Source organism: Macaca nemestrina, chromosome 1 (genome assembly GCF_043159975.1).
Source record: "Macaca nemestrina isolate mMacNem1 chromosome 1, mMacNem.hap1, whole genome shotgun sequence".
Classification (NCBI taxonomy): domain Eukaryota; kingdom Metazoa; phylum Chordata; class Mammalia; order Primates; family Cercopithecidae; genus Macaca; species Macaca nemestrina.
In genome coordinates, this window is record NC_092125.1 from 124,381,267 (window position 1) to 124,400,672 (window position 19,406).

Genomic DNA, 19,406 nt, shown 5'->3' on the forward strand with positions numbered 1-19,406 from the left:
AATGTGATTATGTCTTTAGCAGGAACATGGATGGAGCTAGAGGCCATTATCTTTAGCAAACTAATGCAGGAACAGAAAACCAAATACTGCATGTTTTCACTTACAAGTGGGAGCTAAATGATGAGAACACACGGACACAAAGAGAGGAACAATAGGCACTAGGCCTACTTGAGGGTAGAGGGTAGGAGGAGGGAGAGGAACAGAAAAAATAACTATTGGGTACTAGGCTTAGTACCTAGGTGATGAAATAATCTGTGTAACAGATCCCCTTGACATGAGTTTACCTATAACAAACCTGCACATGTACCCCAAACCTAAAAGTTAAAGAAAAAAGTTAGGGCCAGACACGGTGGCTCACGCCTGTGATCCCAGCACTTTGGGACGTTGAGATGAGCGGATCACTTGAGGTCGGGAGTTCGAGACCACCCTGAACATGGAGAAACCCCGTCTCTACTAAAAAAAAAAAAAAATACAAAATTAGCTGGGCGTGGTGGCTCATGCCTGTAATCCCAGCTACTTGGGAGGCTGAGGCAGGAGAATCGCTTGAACTCGGGAGGCGGAGGTTGCAGTGAGCTGAGATCACGCCATTGCACTCCAGCCTGGGTAACAAGAGTGAAACTCTGTCTCAAAAAAAAAAAAAAAAAAAAGTTGGGTTTTGCTATGAGCCATTTCCAGAGTGCCATTATAATACTTCAGTGACTCTTATTAGAGTTACCATCTGCCTTATCTGTTTTTCATATTTTTGGAAATACATCATCGTTTTATAAATACCTGCTTCAGTTCACTTGGAGCTTAATAATTAATGGTTCCATAGCGAGGCATCATCTTACAACCACAGAATTTTCCCTAGACCATTAGGCTAGACAATCTCATGATTACACTAATCAAACCTGGAATAAAGTGGTTAATAAACAATAAAAGGGGTTATCCAATGGTTAATAAATATAATTTGGGTTGGTTTTTGATAGGTTCTTCTTTTAACTATTGAATAAGAAACTACTAATGTAAAATATTAGATTGCATGTTGGAATGTATACAGCTATGTCTCCAAGTTTAATATTCAAAGAATCAAATTCTAGATTGTATCTATCTGTAAACCTATTTCTTTAGCCAGTTGTTTTGTGTCTATTGCCCAGAAACAGGATCCTCTGCCTTGTGCAAATACTCTTTTATGTTTACTTCTTCTTGATTTTTAAAAATGTGATTGTGTCCTAACCTGTCCCAGGATGCTGTTGCTGTAATATTGAATGTGTGTGAAAAGGGTAGGTACAGTACCCATATGGCCTTGACTATATTTCAGCTATTTAAAAATTAAGCTGGAGGATTTTGGCAGAAGTAGTTATGTGTGTGATTGCTCCAATAGACTGGTTGGCATGTGATGCTGAGGTCTTGTCCTTTTAGCTGTTCCACAGGATAGACGTAAGCAATGTCACATTCATCATACTATGGGTGAAGGTTCATCGCTCCAACATGATGGTGGCAAATTTCAACAAGATAGCTCCCAGGATGTTAAGTGAGCGGTTCTTCAGCAAAAATGAGGTAAGAAGAAAAAATGGAATAACTGAATAATATAATATCACATTCCATTGGCACCCTTCCTATGGGAAGAATTTTGTTATCTACCTTTTGAGTGGAATGTTACAGAAGATATTTAAAATATTGAAATAAGCCTATGATTTTTATAATGTTTTAAAATAATATTCCTTAAAATTAAAAAAAAAATGATGTAACAGTAAAAAACAACAACAACAACAACAACTTTACAATCATCTTAGATCATAAGGGCCATGACTAGGAGACTAGACCCCTGACAATTTCATAGAGCCAGCATTACCACCTTTATACAGCCTATTCCTGACTTCTTTTATATTAGGAAGAAATAAATTTCCATGTTGTTTAATCCATTGAAAGTCCAGAGTTTTCTTTTAATTAGTTGAGCCTAATCCTACTTGATTTAACCATGATTGAAATAGTTTTTGAAGATGTCTAATACTTTTTAATCTCTTTATAGTATTCAAATGAGGGTAAGACATATATTTTGCTCATCTTTTCACAGTAGACTGCTTTGCATCTAACAATGTCCACTCAACATAATCTTGATAAATGTTCAGTAGGCCTTTGCTATAGCTCAAAGCACCTAGTATTTCATTTATATTTTCACTTGCAAATAATCAAAAATCCAAAACATTTCCAGTGTAATTCCTCCAAAACAGATTTATTAAGTAGACTCTCTTTTTTTTTGGAGACGGAGTCCCACTCTGTTGCCCAGGCTGGAGTGCAGTGGTGCCATCTTGTCTCACTGCAAACTTTGCTTCCCCAGTTCAAATGATTCTCCTGCTTCAGATTCCTAAGCAGCTGGGACTACAGGTGCTAACCACTATGCCCAGCTAATTTTTTTTGTATTTTTAGTAGAAACGAGGTTTTACCATGTTGGCCAGGCTGGTCTTGAACTCCTGACCTCATAATCTGCCCACCTCGGCCTCCCAAAGTGCTGGGATTACAGGCGTGAGCCACTGTGACTGGTCAAGTAGACCCTCCTATGACTCTTATCAAGTAAGTAAATTAAAAGAAAAAAATTCTTACGGGAAAACCATTCACAGATGGGACCTTATATAATCACAATATTTTGTAAAGACTGATAAGTGGAAACTCCTCAAGAGCATTCTCTAGACATGCAAAGACAGCTTATTTCTATTCATCATCAAATTATTCAGATATCTACACAAATCATTCCTTCAAATACAGCAACTGCAGAATTTTAATAAATTCTGGGGCTAAAATTATATTTATCTTCTGTGAAGCGAGATGTTCTAGAAATGTTTGTAATATTTCTCACACTATCACTTAAATCCTATATCATTTTCAGAAGCTGGTTTTCACCCTATACTATATCTTACATATTAAAAGAATAAGTTTAAAGGAAACTTTTGGAAAACAGTTTAATGTTAACCAGATATGTTAAAATCTTATAATTTGGATTATTATCTTTCTTTGTCAAAAACAGCAGTATTGCTGGGTGTGGTGGCTCACACCTGTAATCCCAGCACTTGGGAAGGCCGAGGCTAATGGATCACCAGAGGTCAGGAGTTCGAGACCAACCTGATCAACATGGCGAAACCCCGAATCTTCTAAAAATACAAAAAAATTTGCCAGGTGTGGTGATGCATGCCTGTAATCTCAACTACTTAGGAGGCTGAGGCAGGAGAATCGCTTGAACCTGGGAGGTGGAGGATGAAGTGAGCCAAGATTGCGTCATTGCACTCCAGCCTGGGTGACAAAAGCGAAACTCCGTCTCAAAAAAAAAAAACCAAAAAACCCAGCAGTATCTTAAAAGTAATATCAAATAAATCCCTTATCTAGGACTTGTCTATCCCTTAAAATATTGATCACAGTTTCAAGCAACAGTCAACTATTTCAATTCTATAAAATGCTAGAATCCAAACACAGAGAACAGAGCACAACAAACCTTAACAATTCATTAGCTGTGTGATTTGAGGCAAGTTACTTAACCTCTTTGATTTCTTGATCTTCAAAATGGAGATAGAAGTACAACCTATTCCTATGGCTATTGTGAGGATTAAATGAATAAATTTATGTAAAGCACTCAGGAAAGTATACGACACATGGGGAGTATTATATAAGTGTTTACTTATATCATTATAATCATTGCTATTATTAATTGAAGGCTCAATGTTCCAAAGGCAAAACAAGTCAAAAAATCCCTTCATTTTATAGATTAAAATAATTTATATAATATTATATTAAAAGTTGATTAAAGAGCATTTGTTTTAATATCACAAAAGGTTACACAAGCTAAATGAAATACTTTTTTTTGGAGTCATCTAACAAAGACTGCGCTCAAAACTCTCTTGATCTCATAACCTAGTAGTTCTGTAATTTGACAAACACAGGACTTGGTGGCAGATATGAAATTTAAGCCCTTAATCCCAGCACTTTGGGAGGCCGAGATGGGCGGATCACGAGGTCAGGAGATCGAGACCATCCTGGCTAACACGGTGAAACCCCGTCTCTACTAAGAAATACAAAAAATAGCCGGGTGAGGTGGCAGCGCCTGTAGTCCCAGCTACTCGGGAGGCTGAGGCCGGAGAATGGCGTGAACCCGGGAGGCGGAGCTTGCAGTGAGCTGAGATCCGGCCACTGCACTCCAGCCTGGGCTACAGAGCGAGACTCCGTCTCAAAAAAAAAAAAAAAAAAAAAAAAAAAGAAATTTAAGCCCTGCTATATTCATTTTAAATTCCAATTTATTGTTCATGCTTCTGACTTCATCATGGGAAATGTCTATTTGTGGATTAGGTTCAAAATTCACCAAATACATATAAAAAATATCTTCAGAATATACTTTATTAACAAATAAGCCATAAAACCAAATTTGAAACCTGTCATGAACTAAAAAATAAAAATAGAAAGTACCTGAGATTCATGTGGAATGAAGGAAATATTTATTTCTTTACATCTTCTTATTGACTTGGAGCAAGAAGCCTTAATTTTGTTAAAGAGATTATCAGGGCAAACTGAGGGGAAAAAAAACCAAAGTATATAGTTACATCTAGATCTTTATTCCTTTTAAATAAATCATTCCAATGTCCAAGAATAGTTATACATAATTACTGGCTTTCAGAGAGTTATTTATTATGAGGACATAAATCATACATAAATATTGTTATTTGCTTTACAAAAAATATATTCTAGTCAAAAGGACTGTAACAGAAATTCCATCTTTCCTATTCACATCCACCATAACCTCAGATATATTTCCTTAAAGATCTGCTAACAGAGCAAACTGAAACTGTTAGGAAGAAAAATCACGTCCAAACTTATGACTTAACAAACAGCAGCACTTTCAGGACATCTTAGAAATTTATACTACTTTTCCAAATTGCCACTAAGTGATCCATACTACAACCTTACAACACAAATCATTAATTTCTCCTTCAATTAAAGGCAGCTTTCTAACATTAGAGAATTCTAAGACACTATAACACTAAGTTCTGGAACTCAGAGCCAGTGTTTTTCCCCTTTCATCAAAGAGTTTATCATTCCATTAGATCTAGGTCGGAATACCAACCATTGGCTCCTAGTATCTTTTAACATGATATTCTTTAGCCTTAAGATTCCTTAAGTTAAAAGAGGGTTCACATTCATTAAATTTCATCAATTCCATAAACATGACGCTCTGTATAATAAGGTTACATAACAAATACTTATGGTGTGACATTTTAAAAATCCAAACTATTAGGCATGAGATAAAAATTCATAGGAAAAATGATATACTACTTAAAGTGAGGACCTCTAATAGCAGAGACCAAGACTTAATTTAGTTAAGTGATATTTTTATTTTGAAGTATATTATATAACATATAACATAAGACAGAATTGTATGTGTCTTTGGACTTCTCTGTGATTCTTTAGCTACTAGTTTTCTATGTGATCATACAGCAGAGTAAGATAAATGTCACAGATTTTCTCCCTTCATATTTGCCAAACAGATGTCTGTTTTCTTCAGTGCCCTCTCAAAAGGTCTTTGTTTTTTACAAGAGAATCAAATCCCTAACTGAAACGCTGATTAAAAATATTTCTTCCTGTCACCAGCACAGGATTTGAGGGCTAGCCCTCTCCACCTATCCCTCTCATCCCCAGCAAAATGATTGTCTTTTGAAAGCAGTTGGGAATAGTTTCTTTTAATTTTTGATCACCTTAGTATGAATTAGGATAGATATAATCTTACATTTTTAGATTCTTTCTAGCCTAATTAGAATAAATGATAAATAGAAAATCACCAGGACTGAAATAATATTATAAAAAGTAGATACTTTAATGACATTTTGGGCTGGATAATTTTTAAAAAGTCAACAGTTTAAAACTAATGGAATTTTAAACAATGAAGCAATAACTTTTAAAAAGACTTACAGTCAGTGAAGTAAATATATGCTGCTTTATACTTGTTCTCCGATTTACTTGCAAAATCATGTAAGAAACAATCTACAGACTTAAAAAAGGTTAGATGTTAATACACATTTTATTAAATATTAATTTAAATATGTTACCTTTTGAAATGACTAATATTATTTTGTTTCAGTGATAAAATAAAACCTTACTGGCTAAAAGTTTAATTTATAAACTGATTTTTTAAGATGCTATATTCTCCAGCCAGTGATAGCTAATAAGGTAGTAAGGTAACAAGAGTAAGGTAATATTAACCAGTTTTGGTTTTGGGGAAAAAAAAAGAGTAAGGTAATATGTATGAACAGGATGCTCTTATTGGCAATGAAGAGGTCTAGGAAAACTGAAACAACATATAAGACAAGACTATTGGAAGATAACAGATTAAGGAACTAGAAACCAACATACTGTAAGTATCATCTACATGGATAACGAAACCACCAAGACTTATGACTGGAGAAGTGCTGCAGTGAGAGACAGTGAGTGAGGAGCTTAAACTATCAAGTGATTAGAAAGACCCAAAACTTGGTAGGTGACTGTAAGAATGAGGAATATACAATTTTGTATCTTGCTTTTGTCACTTAACATCCAAAATGAACATTTATCTAGGTCACTAACAACCCCTAGAAAAATTATTTTTAATGGCCACATGGGTTTTCATTTATTTATCATTTCATTCATATATTTCATTCAGATATCATATGGCCTATTATTTATTAATGCTAAAATTTAATTAGATTTATTTACTGCTAGAAACTTAGCTAGACCATTTATTTATTTCCTAACAATAAACTCTAAAATATAAAACATTTTTTAAGGTTCTTGATAAAAAATTACAAACTATTTTCCAAAAAGGCTGTATCAATCTATACTCCCACTAGCAGTATATGGTAGTTTCTGCTCCATTATCCACTGATAACCAGAATAGTCAGAATGCACACACACATACACACCCATATATATATTTTAAATCCCTCTGTCAATTTGCTAGATGAAAAATGGTGCATTTTTTTAAGTTGCATTTTTTTTTCCAATTATGAATTTTTCTCTCATGGAATTATATTACAGATAAGATATAAAATATCATTAAAACCCACTAGCAGCCAACATGTAGAGACTAAAAAGTGAGTATCAGTTTGTTTTTTTTTTTTAAATGTCTGTTAGAATTTTTTAGAAGTGAAATGAAACAGAGATTGCCAAATTAACATTCTACATGGGAATAAGTGAGAGATCAGGTTTTCAAAAATGCATTCTCAGATATTGTACAGAATAAAGAAATCTGATAATTTGGCTCTAAAAGGTTGGCATCAAGTATGAGTTAGGTCATAGGGTCAGATTATAAACTAAAGACTTTCCTTTCACATAAAATATATATATACACACATATATATCCATCTTCATATATAAATACAAATATGCTACGGGAAAGTCACTGAGATAAAGAGGTAATCCAAGACTATAGATTATTTCTTTTACCTATATTACCATCCCCCCAAAAGGTATAGTTCAATAGGAACTGCATGAAAAACAAAACATGCAAAGAAATGTTATTTTACACAATTTAATTCTGCTTTCACATATGGGAAAAAAGGAATTCTTTTACTTATACATTCTCATTGGGAAGAATGCAAATAATCTTCTAACAGAAAAAACTTTCCTAAGCAAACTAGTTTATGGCAATATTCTTCTACTAAAGTGTACTTCATTACTTTGAATTTTCTATTAGTAAACCGTAACAATGGTGAAATATTGATGAACCTATTTTTTAAGGCCTCAAAATACTCACCTTTGATGTCGGAGTGATGAAATAAAGAGCTTTCATTTGTCTGACAGGTTCACGATTCTTATAAATATTCTCTACAACTAACAAGAAAAAAGGTCATTTTATATAACCAAATATTTATACACTTAAAATAATTTTTAAATAAACTTTACTGTATTTTCCATTTATAATAATATGAAAATACATTTACAAATAATATGAAAACAAAAACATTTACTGGGTTTAACATTTTCTTTGTCTTCACTGGATACATTTTAAAATCCTGAAAAATGAAAAATGAAAATTCTTCATTTTCTTACATAAACAATGTAAGAAATTATTCATTTCTTAAATGAATAATTCATTTTCTTACATGAATTATTCATTAAAATTCATAATAACCTTGCAAGTATTTTACAAATGAGGAAACTGAGGCTTAAAGAAGTAACTTATCCAATCATACAGTTACAAAGTGGAACAGGCAGGCTTCTAACCCAGATTTGACTCCAGAGCCCAAGTTTTCACCTGCCACAGTGCTGTTTAAATAAATTGCCAATTAACTCCTATTCTTTTAAAACCACACGTAAATATTCATAAAGTACTTTTTCAGCAACAGAACATCACTAGAATTTAGTCAATTATATATTTAATTATGGAAATTAAGCCATTTATAAGATTACCTAAAGCAAAGTGAATATAAAGTTAATAAACTTTGTCAAATTATTTAAAGCTACATATATATTTCTTAAAACTAATTTAAAGTATCCTTCAACAAATCCAGAGAACCATCTTTCAAGATTCATGTTGACAAAGGGCCTAGAAAGAATTAACATTAATGTGACTGGCAAGAGAGGTTACTGCTGGACTTCTCTTTTAAATTTGGTGATTTCCTTTTCTCATTCCTGAATGTATATTAGTAATGTAGAGGTTTATCATAACTACTACTAGACAATCAAATAATATTTCCAAGGAAAAATTTAATCTTTTTCTCTTCATTCTCAACTATTATAATTTTACTTGAAAAAATTAAGGTTTAATCTGTCCTCATTTATTTCAATTGTTTAATGCTCAGAATGGAGTGTCTTACAGCCATGCTATACATACTATTTTGTTTGGTGAATAATGTACATGTTAAAACACTGAAAATATTGTGATAGATATGATTTAGAACTCAGGCTCTGAGAATATTCTGAAATCTCTTTATTAATAACAGAAAGTGCCACTTCTCCATTCACTGAAAAGTACACACCTATCAAAAAACCAAAAAAACAAAGAGAATGGTCTTTAATAGTGAAAAAGAATAATCTAACTCCCAATCTGTCTTTCACTTTTTATTTATTTTTTTGAAATAAGGTCCGTTTTGTCACCCCGGCTGGGGTATAGTGGCACAATCAGGGCTTACTGCAGCCTTGACTTCCCTGAAGGAATCCTCTTGCCTCAGTTCTCCAAGTAGCTGGGACTACAGGTATGTGCCACCATGCTTGGTTAATTTTTTTGGATTTAGTAGAGACAAAGTCTCACTATATTGCCCAGGCTGGTCTTGAACTCCTGAGCTCAAGTGATCTTCCTGCCTCAGCTTCCCAAAGCACTGGGATTATAGGCATGAGTCATTGTATCCAGCTTCAGTCTATTTTTTTTAAGGTTTTTACACTTGACTTTTTTCTCCACTCAAGTAGCAAATCCTGACAGAGCATTTTTTTCCCAGTTTTTTTTAAATCCCAAGACACTACTAAATATTTTCATGAATGACCCGAATGACAACAGAAAGTCTGACTGCTGAACCTGCCAATGCCCAGTTTCATAGAGGGATTTTCAGGAGAGCTAATGTGGAACTCAAAAGGACTGTTTTGAGTTTAAGTTAGAAGATATGACTACAATTAAACCACAGCAAACTTAGGTGGGTCTGGAGGATATCAAAGGTATCCCACAGCAGCGAGCTCTATGATATACAGTCCTATGAAACGCTTCTCAAAAATAGCTTTCTGTGGCCAAATAAGTTAAGAAAACTGAATACTATCATTTTACCCAGGGGATCTACTTATACCTTGGCATATAAAGACTCTGAAGTCCTAAAGAAAGCTGTTGAGCTGTGTTTAATACTGTTTCCTAAATGTACTGGCCACAGAATCCCTTCCTTGAAGAATATCTATTAATACTGAGCATACAGTGAGAAACGATGGTCTACAAAATGCAATAAACCTCCCTACAGTGCATAACAGCTCTGCAGTTCCACAGAGCTTTTATGTGTTATCAAATGGTTCTCACCCTAGTTTCACATCAGAATGACCTTTTGGAACTTAAAAAACTTAAGTGGCTTAATCAATATTTCACTTATTCAGTAGAAAAATCAAGGCTTCAATTTTCTAATTTCTAGTTTAGAGCTTTTTACACTGAGGGTCAGAAAGACCACAAATTGAATATGTAATCAACAATAAAGGTTATTTTATGGCTGGGCATGGTGGCTCACACCTGTAATTCCAGCACTTTGAGAGGCCAAGGCAAGTGGATTACTTGAACCCAGGAGTTCGAGACCATCCTGGGCAACATGGTGAAACCCTCTTTCTATCCAAAAAAATACACAGATTAGCTGGGTGTGGTGGTATGTGCCTGTAGTCCCAGCTACTTGGGAGACTGAGATGGGAGGACTGTTTGAACCCGGGAGGAGGAGGCTGCAGTGAGCCAAAATCACACCACTGTACTCCAGCCTGGGTGACAGAGGGAGACCCTGTCTCAAAAAAAAAGATTATTTTATATATAAACATCAAAACATAAATATGATACGGTCAGACTTTCTTGAAAATACTGGGTATATTTTTGAACTTCATTAAGTTAGGAGTAACAGACAGTACATAAACTACATTAGGATTCAACATATAAATGAATTATATTTCACTTGGAGCCTCAGATTCCTCATTAGAAATGAGAGTATTTGATATCTGTCTTCATAGGGTTATTATGAAGATCAAATTTTAATAAGTGAGTTAAAGGATGAATTAAGGATAACACGATTATGAATGTTACAAAATATTAGTATTTTGCTCAATAGGTAATACAGTTTAATATCTCAATAACATAATCCTGCCTAGAGGAAGATAACTTCTTGTGACATTATGATTTTTTTTCAGAATCTGTAAGTATTTCAAATTTTCATACTAAAACTGATTTAAACTTATAATTATTTGCCTCCTTTCTGGTAATAAAGATAAATTTACAAAGTCAGCATTATGCATTTGTAAGTATGTACAAGTTAATTTTATGACATAAATCTTGATATCCACTTTAAAGCAATACATGAAACCATAAACTAAATCAAAATACTGAAGTAAAGCTTGTGTATCAATACACAAACTTGTTTTATATATATATATATATATATGAGCAAAACATTTAAAGAACCTCAACAAGGCAACTGAGTTAGGCTTGGTTAGGGGTCTTAATTATATGTCTCAGCTGAGGAAAAAAAAAACTGACAGAAGATTCAGAGAAAAGAATGTTAAATCTAATTGTTATGGCTACAGTAATTTTAAAAAATAAGCTCCTTAGAAACACAATTACTAACTAAAATTTAATACTTCAGATCTCCCCCAATTACAATTAAAAAGTGTTCATGCCAAAAATAACACTTACCAGTAATACCTTCTTCTAGAAGATCTGTCATTTTGCAACATGATGCCAAAAGCTTAGTGGTAAATTCATCTAAAAGCATTATCTTAAAACAAACACAAATTAAAAAAATACTGTAAGCATCCTATTACCAAGAATGAAAAAAAGAATTTTATCCATTAACTTTTATAAAGCCTTTTATAACATAAAATATCAGGACAGTAGGCAAAATGATCTCATCTTTTATCTTGCACAATCTAGAGATTTTCTCAGTATACATGCATATAGTATTGTACATAAGTAAGCAAACAGAAATATTTCTAATTTGAAGCACAGAGCTTATTCATTTTAAATGACATTATGATTAACATCAAATTTTCTTAAAATTACAATTGTCACTTGTAGAACAATTATTGCACAAAGCACTGTTTTAAGCCATTTCCATGGATTAATTCACCTCATATTTACAATTACCATATGAGGTATTACCATCACCATTTTTATAAACAAGGAAATGGGGGCAGAGAGAGGTCAAGTAATTTGCTCAAGGAGCCAAGCAATTAAGTGGTGAAGATAGTATTCAGAGCCAAGCAGTGTGATTCCACACCCTATATAGTCATCCCTCAGTATCCATGAGGGTTCGAGGACCCCTATGTATACCAAAACTCCATGGATACTCAAATCTCTTACATAAAATAGTGTAGTATTTGCATGTAACCTACACACATCCTTCCACATACATCAAATCATCTTTAGATTACTTATACTAGAATACCTAACACCATGTAAATACTATGTAGTTTTTATACTGTATTGTTTTTAAAGTTTGTATTATTTTTTATAAGAGCAAGGTATGCAAATTCTACCTTCCATTCACCTTCTTTCTTGCAGTCATCAAACACTGTTGCTTTTATCTCTGTTTAAAAAAGAAAGGAATTACTTAGGAATTAAATCAACAGAAACATAGTAATTCAAACAGTCCAAAATGGCTAAGGAAAAATCCAATTTGAAATTTGTTAAACTACATAAAAAGCATGCATATTTGTTAAACCCTATGGAAAAATCCAATTCTAATGCCTAGCCTATACAGTACATTTCAACTGTAATCAATTTTTTAACTTTAAAAGGTATTATAAAAAGGGTTAATATATTTAAGTACATGAACATACCGAGAAAATATTTCTAAAAGTATTACCTGATTTGGTTTTTCCTATTCTACTTAAATCCCAAGTAAAACAAGATGAAAACAAAAAACCCACGGGAACATCCTTAAATTGCCCATTGCTAAATTATATCTGCCAATCAAATCTGCATAAACATTTTTCATACTGATTTACTACATTACACTTTTCAACAATACATATCACAGCATTTGGACACCAATATTCAATCTTGATTTATAAACAATAAATATTATGTTCCTTACAATGATTTTCAAAATTCTCTAAATATGCTTTAAAAATTAGTTCACTGATTTAAAAACATTTTCCATTATGTATTAAATAACGCATGTAGACAATTTACACAAATATCTGTTCTACTTAATAAAACAATTTCCCACACTTACTATGTTTTATTAATGTTCAATTGATTTTAAAATCAGTAGTAATACATAGTAATACATAAAATATAATTAAAATATAAATTATAGTAACCTGTTTTTCATTAATTCTTGTTAATGAGATGGTTATTTCATTAACTTAAGCTTTTCCATTTCCTAATTTATATTTAAGTTAATGCTTTTGGGAAATTTATCAACAAGTTTTTGATAACAAGTGATGTTAAAAAATGACGGCTCTTCTGTCAGAAGGTATAAATAATAATAGTTACTGTGGTACAATAAAAAATTTTGGTTTTTACCCCCAGTTCCTGGCACAGAGCCCCTAAAGGCCTTGGAATCTCCTGAGTGGTAAGTGTCTCTTCCATCTGCAAATGGAATGACTCTTGGGTGAGGGGCCCCTATATAGCTTTAGATTGAGGGCTGGTCACCAGACCAAGCCATTAGGGTTGGAACCTTCAGCCCTACCCCAGGACCTCTGGGAAAGGAAGAGGGACTGGAGATTGAGTTCGATCACCAGTGATTCAATCAGTCATGCTTATATAATGAAGCCTCCATAAAAACCCCTTAAGAGAGTTTGGAGAGCTTCCAAGGTGGTGAACAAACCATGTGCCAGGAGGGTGAGACACCCAACTCCATGTGGATAGAAGCACCTATGCTTAGGACCTTTTTGGACCTTACCCTATGTACCTCTCCACCTGGCTGTTCATTTATATCTTTTGTAATAAACTGGTAGTAAGTAAAGTGTTTTCTGAAGTTCTGTGAGCCATTCTAGCAAATTAATGAACCTGAAAGGGAAGGGGGATTGTGGGAATTCCTGACTTTGTAGCCAAGCCAGACGGAAGTGTGGGTCTAGGGACTTGGTACTGGCATTTGAAGTGAAGGCAGTATTGTGAGACTGAGCCCTCAAACCTGTGGAGTCTGACACTAACTAGTGTTCCTAGCTAACTAGTTCCTAACTAACTGGATATCCTACAATTCATTTCAATTCTGACACTAATACAGTTGGGGTCCAGGGTTGGAGAATTGGTTGGTGTGAGGGGGGAATAAAACACATATTTGGTTTCAGAAATGTTAGTAAAAGCAATTCAGTTATTTATAGTCATTTTCAGAATTGTGAGCTGGAAGGTTTTATTGTGACTGGGAAGATTTGAAAGTGTTAAGAAATATCAACTGAGATAATTATATATTGTTTGCTAGGAGGATTATAGTGTTATATGAGAATTATGGTGAAAGTCTGAAATATTTAACCATAATTTAAGCCAAAAGCACTGGCTTCTAGAACCCTACAGGCAAAAATAAAGGATTTTCTCAGGTACAGCTCAGATACAGAAATATTATGCTGCTTTTCCTTTCAAAGCTAGCTTCGTTCTTTACACCTCAAACAAGCTGAAAATTGAAGACATTTGCTTGTTTTTATCAGATTTATTTGTGTCTTTCTCTTAAGAAATGAATGCTCATGGAATGTATGATGGAGTAGATTGGAGAAAAGCTCCCTAAGCAGAAGTCATCTCATTATAGTCTTTGAAACCTTAGAACTGCATTGTCCTAGATGGTGGAAACCAGACACATCTGGCTACTGAGCACCTGAAATGCAGCTAGTCTGAACTGAGATATCCTGTAAGTACAGAATACACAAGACTTCAAAAACCTTAGTACAAAAAAAGGAATGTAAAAAACTTACTAGGTCAAATATAATATATTAATTTGACTTTTTTCTTTTTACCTTTTTATGTGACTACTAGAAAATTTAAAATTACATATGTAGCTTGCTTTAAATTTCTAGTGATAGAACTGTCTTGGAATCTGAAGATACTTAGATCTATCTGTGTCTGCCAGAGGAAAAAAAAAAAAAAAGAATCTGAAGATACCTAAAGAGTCAGTGTTATTGCCTTAAAGAAATAACTAGTTTTATGGAGATAGTAAGGGCATCCATGAAAAGTGACACAGTCACAGGTAGATATGTTTAGAGAGGAGTCAAAGGAAATCATATCAACAAATACTATAGAATTAAGGAGGCATTTCCTCTAAATACTAATGAAAATCATTTGACCTTATATCCCTTTCTCTAGCATCCTAAATATGGATATACCTCAAGACTCAATTCTCTTACCTTTGCTCTGCTTGTTCTCAGAGCAAAGGTAAGAGAATTTGCTCCTGTGGCTGGTCTCCTCAGACCATATTCATCATCAAAGTTTCATCTATCATATTAGTCTTTCAATTTTTGACAGTCTTACAGCCCTTCTCTCTTTGAACGTCATTCAATTATACAATACAGATACAAGCAGCTACATGTCTCAAGGTGAGATTACGGCACCCTGAAAACTACTTTAGACTTATTTCTCTAAGTATTATTGTCATTTTCTTAGTCATTGTCTTTGTCTATTTCCTCCTTTCCTCACACCCACCTATTAGGCATATTGATTGTTCTCTCTGGTAGCTATTATTTTTCATTGCCACTGTCACCCAGCATCAACTTGATTCTTCATTCTCACTGAAGTATTGCAATAGAATCCTATCTGGATTTCCTGCTTTCCACCTCCAACACCTTTGCTATTTCAATACATTCTTCACTCTGCTGTCAGAGTCACCTTCCTGAAATACAACTGTTTGATTATATTAACACACACCTCGAAATTCCCTCAAATGCTCACTCTTGCTTATAGAATAAAATCTAAACTATACTATTTAACATACTCCACTGACTGGCTTCTACCTAATCTCTAAATTAGTCTTCCACTAGTCCAAATGCTACCCAGATAGTAACTTTAGTTTGTTTTTGTTTTCTGAGACTGAGTCATGCTCTGTCACCCAGGCTGAAGTGAGTGGCATGATCACTGCTCACTGCAGCCTCAACTTCCCAGGCTCCAGCGATCCTCCCACCTCAACCTCCTGAGTAGCTGGGACCACAGGCGTGCGTTACCACACCTGGCTAATTTTTGTATTTTTGATAGAGATGGAGTTTCACCATGTTGCTCAGGCTGGTCTTGAACTCCTGAGCTCAAGTGATCCACCTGCTTTGGCCTCCCAAAGTGCTGCAATTACAGGCATGAGCCACTGTGCCCGGGCTTATGCTCGCTATTTCTTTATTCAGAGTCAGGGTCTTGCTCTGTCACCCAGGCTGGAGTGCAGTGACACAATCAATGTCCACTGCAGCCTCAGCCTCCTGGGCTGAAGGGATCCTCCTGCCTCAGCCTCCCATGTAGCTGGGAACACAGGTGAAAGTCACCAAACATGGTTAATTTAAAAATTTTTTGTATAGATGGGGTCTCACTTTGTTGCCCAGGTTGGTCTCGAACTCCAGGGCTCAAGGGATCATCCCACCTTGGACTCTCAAAGTGCTAGGATTACAGGCATGAGCCACGGTACCTGGCTTACAATTTTTATATAATCTTTTCTATGGCATCTGAGTTACCAGTTACTTTTTAAAAGTCTAACCCATACTATCCTATATTTGCTCCACATTTTATTGCCTTATTTTTTATATTTTAGATCTTTAATATATATGATTTTTAAAATTTGCTGGAGATGGACTAAGATCATGCCTAAGTATATAAAAGAGGAGCAAGAAAGCACAATTAAAAAAAAAAAAAAAAGATGTCAGGCAAAAAGCCTTAAATGAAAATCTAATAGCAAATATTTATGTCCCAAACAAAACAACATAAAAGAAAACTATGGCATCAGAGAAAACTATCAGGAATGCAAGCAGAAATAAAGAAAATATAACAAAGTGAAGATCTAAAATATGGAATCACGGAGAATTCAAGCTGAAAAAAACATGTTGAAGAAAATGTAGTCCAAACCCCTCATGGTTTAAGTTAGGAAACAGAAGTATAACCTGGACTAGAAACCAAGTCTTACAATGATTATTTCAGTATGGAGAAATAATAAACCAAGCTTCTATAAGTAGTGTATCATAACAATGTTTTTGAAAATCAAATAGTAAAAGTAAAAAAATCAGACTTGTAGGCCATAAGGGAAATTATATTCTCAGAAAACTAAAACATGGCTGGGCACGGTGGCTCACGCCTGTAATCCCAGCATTTTGGGAGGCCGAGGCGGGCAGATCATGAGGTCAGGAGTTCGAGACCAGCCTGACCAACATGGTGAAACCCCATCTCTACTAATAATACAAAAATTAGCCAAGTGTGGTGGCGCTCACCTGTAGTCCCAGCTACTTGGGAAGCTGAGGCAGGAGAATCACTTGAACCCAGGAGGCAGCGGTTGCAGTGAGCAGAGATCAAGCCATTACACTCCAGCCTGGGCAACAGAGTGAGACTCCACCTCAAAAAAAGAAAAAAAAAAAAAAAGGCCACATGCAGTGGCTCATGCCTGTAACGCCCGCATTTTGGGAGGCCAAGGTGGGCAGATCATGAAGTCAGGAGATCAAGGCCATCCTGGCCAACACGGTGAAACCCCATCTCTACTAAAAATACAAAACTTAGCTGGGCGTGGTAGCACGTGCCTGTAATCCCAGCTACTGGGGAGGCTGAGGCAGGAGAATTGCTTGAACCAGGGAAGAAGAAGTTGCAGTGAGCCTACACCACGCCACTGCACTCCAGCCTGGCGACAGAGAGAGACTCTGTCTCAAAAAAAAAAAAAAAAAAAAACTAAAACATGTTATTAAATTCCTAATTATGATTCCAACAGATTCTGCCCCTGGCCCAGATTATTCAGTGAACAGGTAAGAATCTTTATAAAAGCAAACCCAGAGACCTGGGGCAGGAAACCAAAGCAATAATCATCACAAGTTAATCATCACAAGTCAGCTGAACAAAAACAGACTGAACTGTGAATGGGAAAGACCACCCAGGGGCTTTCAGGATACAATGATCAAAAATTATATGAAAGCAGAATATATAAAAACTAAGGACTGGTCAGGCGCGATGGCTCACGCCTGTAATCCCAGCACTTTGGGAGGCTGAAGCTGGTGGATCACGAGGTCAAGAGATCGAGACCACCCTGGCCAACATGGTGAAACCTCATCTCTACTAAAAATACAAAAATTTGCTGGGCATGGTGGCACATGCCCGTAATCTCAGCTACTCGGGAGGCTGAGGGAGGAGAATCACTTGATCCTGGGAGGCGGTGGTTGCAGTGAGCAGAGATCGCGGCATTGCACTCCAGCCTGGCAACAGAGCGAGACTCCGTCTCAAAAACAAACAAAACAAAAAACACATACACAAAAAACTAAGGACTACTGTATAACCAACTAAATATATACAAAAGTAAATACTAAAGCAATTATTTCTAGGTAGAAATGTAGTAAATTGAAGATTTATTCTTATATTGTTTTTTGAGACAGGGTCTCTGTGGCCCAGGCTGGAGCGCAGTGGTGCAATCTCGGCTCACTGCAACCTCCACCTCCCGGGTTCAAGCGATCCTCCTACCTCAGTCTCCCAAGGAGTTGGGACTACAGGTGCACACAATTCAATATTTATTATTGAAGAAAACACTACAACAAAGGGCATGGAGGATTTCTTGTAAACATAATAGTGTAAGGGTAAAAAGGCACCATTATAAAATTATTTGGTGGTGATATAAGTCAGAATACTGGTTACTCTAGGAGAGAGGGTAGAGCTTGAACTGGGAAAGGCCATAGGGTGCTTGGAAACATTCTTTTATCGTGATCTGGATGGTAGTTTCATGGGTAAAAAAACTCATCCAGCTGTGCACTTATCATTAGTGCACTTCACGCTAACATTACACTTAATTAAATCTTAGAGTAATTTATCTTCAAAATAGGAACAAGAAAATCACTTTCTCTCAGCACTGTTTAATAGAATGCCAAAAATGCTAGTGACTGCTCTTTGAAAAAGGAGGAGAAAATATCATTTTTAATGGTTTCCCACTGCCTACAGAATGTCTAAATAATACAGCAACCAGGCCCTTCATAATCTGGCTCCAAACTACTTTTTGGTCTATGTCCCCCTATCCCTTGCAATGAATACCCTGTACTCGATCAAAAGGAATTGTTCCCTCTTCCATAATCAACCACTTACTTTGTCACCTTTGGGGTTTGACACAGATTTCCCTCTGCCTGTCAAAATCCTACTACCTTTCAAGAAACATCTTATATGTCACTTCCTCTTGAGCCTTCCCTGACCTCCTCCCATAGAGGAAATAATTCCTTCTTCCAAAATTTCATACTGCTAATACAGCAGTCCTTAAGTACTTGTGCACCTGTCTTCTCCCACTCAATTGTCAATTCTAGGAAATCAAAGAACAGAGTACATACTCAATATATTAACACTGATTTAAATAAATGACTGTGTAAATATCCAAAAATTAAAAAAAGAAAATTTTGCCCAACAAAATAAAAGAGAAAGCAACCAGAATGAAAAAAGACATAAAACAAAGATAATTGAGTAAAACAAAAACATATGATTCTATGCATGCTTGTAATTGCATTAAAAAACTTGTGGAAGGATTTATAAGAAACCTGAGTGTCTCTGGAGAGGAAGGCTACGGGTCTGGTTGGGAGGAAGATTAATTTTGTTTTTATGTAACATTTTTAAAATC

At 35.2% G+C, this 19,406-nt stretch overlaps 1 protein-coding gene across 3 annotated transcripts in view; it reads right to left on the minus strand.

Moving 5' to 3' along the window:
• The window catches only part of LOC105489225 (syntaxin binding protein 3), a 58,933-nt gene that overhangs the window by 37,785 nt on the left and 1,742 nt on the right, over window positions 1–19,406 (minus strand). For 2 of the 3 annotated variants that reach the window (XR_011606843.1, XM_011753929.2), the window contains exons 2-6: window positions 12,193–12,242; window positions 11,351–11,432; window positions 7,748–7,824; window positions 5,929–6,007; window positions 4,432–4,532 (exon numbers count right to left, since the gene is read on the minus strand). Coding sequence is in view for 2 of the 3 variants with exons in the window: in XM_011753929.2 (XP_011752231.1) it covers window positions 4,432–4,532; window positions 5,929–6,007; window positions 7,748–7,824; window positions 11,351–11,432; window positions 12,193–12,242 (389 nt within the window). In the remaining variant the exon portion in view is untranslated. The remainder of the gene's footprint in view (window positions 1–4,431; window positions 4,533–5,928; window positions 6,008–7,747; window positions 7,825–11,350; window positions 11,433–12,192; window positions 12,243–19,406) is intronic. The other variant, XM_011753930.3, reaches the window with a different exon arrangement.